Raw genomic sequence first — 6,000 nt, forward strand, 5'->3', positions numbered from 1 at the left:
ATCCTCTAAGTCCCTTATTCAGAGAAGTCACGCTTTCATGGAAATATGCTTGTAAAAGGGTCTTATAAGCTGTCCTTTAAAGAAAAAAATGTAGAAAAGGAAATAACATAGATACCACATTTTCATCAGTTCCAATTCCTATTCAACATCTTAATATTCTGCAAATAAGTCTACTCTACTATGTGCTTGCTGCTAAAAGTAGTTATTTTCTATTTTTCACAGAATGCAACACTGCTAGCCCTCCACGCAGCCAATCCATGCTCCATACATGCTCAGTGGCCACCTTAAGACAGGGAAGGTATGATGACAATGCAATGCAATACGAGGCTTCTGCTTTCTTTTCTCTCAGGCCCCAAGGTGAGTAGACCCACCGTAGCTACTAAGACACATCAGAATTATCTTATTAGCACTTTAACTCTGCTACTATGTTTTCCACCTCATTGTGAGCCTAAGGCTCTTTTTGGCCAGCTCTGAGCTCAGAAAAGAGAACTGCATAAGATATGTGTACTGCCAACACCTGACCTAGTGACTTAGAGCTCTCTTAGACAGGGCTGGATTCACAGCACCCATCATCCTAGCTAGACTGCTATACCTAAGTTGTCTGCCTAAGCTCCCTTCAAGGGAGAAGAATTGGTATGCTCAGCCTACTTCGTTCTGTCCCCTTTCAGACACTTAGGATGAGAGGGAATCATGTCCTAAAACCGCCACTGTTTCATGGAGAGCCCTAGACAATCACCTCAAATATGGACATGCATACTGTAGACACTGCCTATACAGGTCTGACTGATACAGCAAGGATAACTTGACTTTGGAGTCTAATGTAATTTAGTTGCATCCATCACTGCACACAAAGGATGTACAGTTATAAAACAAGCACTTGCAATCATAAATTACATGACTGTTTTCCAGACCAGTAGAATTATAGGCAATATGAAATGAACTGCTTTTTGTTTAAGACACTCACCTTATTTCCAGTACCAAAGAAGAATTGATTTTCCAACCTTCTACAGCATGGTGGAAGACTGAGGAGCCACCCTTTCGAGTTAGCTTATCAGAGCTGTTGATCATTGATCTACTCAAACTCAGTTCACCATCTCTGCAATGCAACACAGAAAAGAGAATTACACCAAGGCTAATTCTAGATTCAAGTGTTTTGTGTCACAAGCACCAGTGATTATTTCCTTCTATTCACAACAAAAAAGAAGCAATTATCTTCCTTTCAGACTTACTCTGCTTGTCAAAGCAATTAAACTGTACCTGTGAGAAATCTGTGGGACACTTATATCTAATACTTCAATACGCAATTTAAAAGCTTAAAAACAGTTGTAGTTATAATGAAATAAACATGAAAGAAAACAGAAAAAAAGACAATTAACTCCAAATTGTGAACCTGGATAACATTTCAGTGTATTTGTGAGGCAGATTCTGCACGTCTATGTTTCAAATTGCCAGTCATAAAGTAAGAATTAAGTGTTAACCGTCAGGACTTCCCCCAGCAACTGCTCTATTCTGCAATAATGGCCTAATGGACTTTCTTTTCTTCTATTGATACTGAAAAAATTTCATGCATGGAATTCTGGAGTTTAACAGCATACAAACCACAAAATTTTCCAAGACTTCCTGAAACTTTTGTATGCACACGTTCAAACAACCCCAGTTGTGTTATCCTCTTCATCAATCTTATCATATTCATAAATTTTGGTAAGGTAACCTTAAAAAAATAAAAAAATGTAGTAAGCTGTGGGTCATGACCACTGAACATCTGATAAGGTACCATAATATTACCAGTTGCAATATATTAGCCAATAAGGTCACATAAATGTGACAGAGTAGCTAAACACTGCAAATAAACTTAAGGTATTAGGTCTAATATCTGTTCTTATCTCCATATGTTTCCATCATCTTCCACACTGCTTCCATTTAGGTGCCAGAGTGACATTCATCTGAGTTCAAGCATAGCTGTTAATCATAAATATATCATAGCTGTTAATCATATCAAAACTGTTGGATGTAACATTCTGCTATGTAGAAAGTTTTGTATTTCAGCAGCATATAAAACAGTAATATACAGAAATCACTTTGTGTTCTGAAATACTGCCAATAACAATAAATTCATTCAGCTTGCAAACAGAACTTTTGACCACCAGCCATTCAACCAGCAAAATGGAAAATATGTGAGCCTGTAAACTTTCTAGGAAATTGCTGACTCTTGTTTTCCTGTGGCTGTAAGTTATTAAAGCGATTGGATTCCATCCCATAGTAGGAGCTACAGCAACATCACTGCAGTATATATATAACGTTATTTAGTAAATTATATAGCAGACTAAACTCAAACTAACCTGCAATGAGACATCAAGTAAGCTGAATTAACAAAACTAGTAACATGCAGTCATTTGCAAAAAGGGTTCTGATTGCAGAAGTCTATCTAAACTAATAAATCAGTATTATACACTTCATCAAAAACACTGATGACTACCAGTGCTCTTCCTCCCTCATTCCCTTTATGCCAACATGCGGCAGCACTAACATTACACTAACCTATAGGTAAGAGTGCCACCTACTGAAAACCCTACAACTTCAAGCATTCGTGTAGGTACAAGGTCTGTATGCAAATTATCCAAATCGCAGTAACTTGAGGTCATGGGAGGATGATGCAGAAGACCTAAAATTCAATAACCAGAACATAATTAATACTTTTTACTATTTTAAAATGTTTTATTCCCTAAAACTTTTCCAGAATGGTTGTAAACATATTTATTACGTGTTTTTCTGCGTACATCCAGGTAAAGCACTCACTCTAAAAGTACTTCAGAAATGTTTCCAGTTTGTGCTGGGTTAAACATCATCTAACAGACACTTTAACAGTGACACAGCTGACAAAGCCTCGCAAAATATACTGTCAATATCAAAATCATTGTAGCATTTGAAATCTGGTTATTGTCCATAAATAATTTATATCTGCAGTGAGCTATACAGATCGTACAGTAAAATGATGTTAAATTAGGTTCTTATAATCTAAAAAAAGGTCCCAGACCCTTTGTATTAAACTTCTGCTGTGAGCACAAAGGTGCCCATTTATATGCTCCCTCTCCTTTTATTGGTATTGCTTTATTTAATTTTCACTTAAAATAATATTACATAAACTAACATACAAAAACCTAAATTTACTCCAGAAAATTCTTCATTGTGTAAACAATATGAAATAAATTTCAGCTACTGTGTAGCTCCTAGAATCACTTTGAATCCTCTCTGATGTAAATTAAGCAGCTGATGTAGTCTGACAGCAACTTCTGGCTGACAGTGTCAACCTTCACTCTGAATATCTTTGCTTTGGTGACTAGACCAATATAATAAGCCTACCTCTTACCCTGAAGACAGTTCATTAAATATGAATGTTTTCTACTGAAATTCCATATCAGTAGAAGATAAAACTGTTTAAGAAACATTGCATTCCACTTAGTATGTGAGTTTCATTAACTGCTAACACTAACATGTAAAGGGATGTTAGCTTCTAGTTAAAGAAGAGCATGCTTTTGCAATTGTTATCCTAGCAAACCTTAGTATGGGAACACAGCTGCTTTAAGGTTTATCATATACATTGGAATCGCACAGTCCATTTTGGAATGCCTGGGATTTACCTGCAGTGTCACTAATAAGCATAAATCAGGCCACCTCACACACTCACAGTTCTGCAACACTGGCATATCTAGAAGTAAAACATGCCACGGAAAGCTGACTTTGCTTTCCCAATTGGCCAGCCAAAAAAACCCAAATGTTAGGAGCTCTTCCTTCAAGAAAAAGGCAACATTAATAGCAGCAGATACTAGAAGTACACTTAGGGGTTTTTTTTTCTGCTTCGTACAGTAATGGATGGGATGATGGGCTATGAAAAGAAACTAATTCCAATACCCTTAGCCAAACTAAGTAGCGTCACCTGCCAGAAGTACATCACAGCTGTATCTGAAAGTATTGAGCACATAATATTTATAACTAAATAAACTTATTTTGTTTCATGTCATAATTAAACTTTAGTTCATTTTAGTACCTTTCAAATCAGGTCGAACATGTACAATAAGCTGGAGGGGACTTTTCCTACAAGTATATATGGATTTTACCTAGTAATTAATTTCTTAACCATTTTAGCAGCTACCTCTATTCTGACAGGATGGAGTACGTATAAAGAAACGTGAGGATCTTTAATCTTCCCACACACATTCATTTTAATACGTATTTTTGCACACCTACAAACCCAAAATTTTAAACTTTTGTACATATCTTAAGTATGCAGATACCACTAAATCATGGCAGAAACTGGGCTGAACAAGAGGAAAGTTACCAGCAAATTGTGAAAACATTTAATAACAAGGGAAGTAAACATCACATCATCAACCACCGACCACGCAGGAGAGGCCTTCCCTGGCCCCGGAAGGTGCGGAGGCCACTGCCGCCCAGCTCCCCGCTCCCCGCTCCAGCCTTTTCGGGCAAGGGTCGGGGAAGAGGGATGCACGTTCTACGTTTAACTTTGGGCACGGCGGAAGCTAAGGCAGAAAATAAGTACTTTCTAATTGCACCAGCTTCCTCCAAGCCTGTACAGGCACTTACAACCCCCTTATGCCTCCCCCTCAAACGTCCCTCGTGCTCTTAGAGCAAGCACTCCCAAGGACCGGCGAACTTAAGCACAGCTCCCTTGCAAACTAAAGAACTGAGGCAGGGGCCGCGCATCCCGGCACGCTCGCCTCCGGAGTTCCCCAAGTTGGAAACGAGGCACAACGCACTCCGGCGGTCGCCTCCACCACCTCCAGCCGTCGTGGCCCTCGGCGAACAGCTGTGCCACATGAACTCCCCCGGCGCTCCCTATTGCTGGGACCGGGGGCAGCAGCACCAGCCTCGACCCCAGCCCCGGGCACCACACCCCCCCCCCCCCCGCCTGTCCCCCTCGCGCCCCGCCAACGAGCTCCCACACCGAAACCCACCCGTAGCCCGTCCCGCTGCAGCCCCGCGCACGCCCCCGCTTCCCCACGCCGACAGCGACAGAGCCGAGCTGCGAGGGCACCGCAGAGGAGGGGGTCACGGCCCGGGCGGCGCAGAGTAACCCCGAGTGGGGCCGCGGGAAGGACGGCGGGCAGCAACGCTGCCGCCACTCCCTCCGGGAGCCCTCCTGGCACTCAGCAATTACCCGGCAAGCGGTGCCTCCTGGCGCTCCTCGGTCCTCGCTATTTCTTTCGTCTTATAAAAGATGAGGAGGAGACTTATCGTGCACACAGTCCACCTCTTCCTGACGGAACGCATGTCTTCTGCGAAACGCCGTCCCCCTCCCCCTTTTCCTTTGTTTGTCGTGGTGTGCAGAAAACAACTGCACACGCCGCACAAACTGCCAAAAACGCAGTTGTGTGGGTTTTTATAATAATTAAAAGAAATAAATAAATAGTATCAATCGGGTGCAGACGCTGGGGGTTCCCTGACGTTTAGTTCGTCTTTTTTTCCCCCCGCCCTCTCCTGGCGAGGAGTGGGCTGCCAGGCTGCGGCTCGACGACTCCCTGGCGCCACCGCTGCGCACCCGCCCAGCCGCGCTCCTCCCGTCACAGCTCCGGGTCCAGGACCCGGTCCCACTCCGCCACAACCCCGCTGCGGTTAAGCCGCCGACGGCGGCCCCGAAGAAGCGCCAGCGCCTCTCTTCCCCGCGGCGGAGCGGCGGCGGGCGGGGCGCTGCCAATGGGCGCCGCGCGGGGACGGGGGCGGGGGGCGCTGCGGGCCGGGGGCGGGGCCAGCGTTTAGTAGTCGTTCTGCACTTGGGCGCCGAGGAAGAGGGTGCTGCGAAGTGCATTGTATCTTATTGCATGTTTGGTTTCGGAAAGTTTGAGCCAAAGACTACCGTCAGAGTGCCACTAAAAAGAATCCTTCCTTTACTGAGAAGGATAAGCGGGATTTTTTAATATATTTTTTTCCTTTCTTCTCCCGATGGGCGATTGGAGCTTGAAAAGGGCAGTGGAGGTTTTTCCT

The 6,000-nt window shown here is 43.5% G+C and overlaps 1 protein-coding gene across 8 annotated transcripts in view; it reads right to left on the bottom strand.

The window, feature by feature from the left end:
- The window catches only part of ST8SIA4 (ST8 alpha-N-acetyl-neuraminide alpha-2,8-sialyltransferase 4), a 53,501-nt gene extending 47,795 nt beyond the window's left edge, over positions 1-5,706 (bottom strand). For 4 of the 8 annotated variants that reach the window (XR_008447792.1, XR_008447793.1, XR_008447794.1 and 1 more), the window contains exons 1-2: positions 5,177-5,706; positions 965-1,096 (exon numbers count right to left, since the gene is read on the bottom strand). Coding sequence is in view for 5 of the 8 variants with exons in the window: in XM_054054270.1 (XP_053910245.1) it covers positions 965-1,096; positions 5,177-5,289 (245 nt within the window). In the remaining 3 variants the exon portion in view is untranslated. Of the gene's footprint in view, positions 1-964; positions 1,097-1,599; positions 4,865-5,176 lie in introns of those variants that run through there. The other 4 variants (XM_054054268.1, XM_054054267.1, XM_054054269.1 and 1 more) reach the window with 4 other exon arrangements.
- Between the last annotated feature and the right edge of the window lie 294 nt (positions 5,707-6,000).

The sequence above is a fragment of the Cuculus canorus genome, chromosome Z (genome assembly GCF_017976375.1).
Source record: "Cuculus canorus isolate bCucCan1 chromosome Z, bCucCan1.pri, whole genome shotgun sequence".
Lineage (NCBI taxonomy): Eukaryota > Metazoa > Chordata > Aves > Cuculiformes > Cuculidae > Cuculus > Cuculus canorus.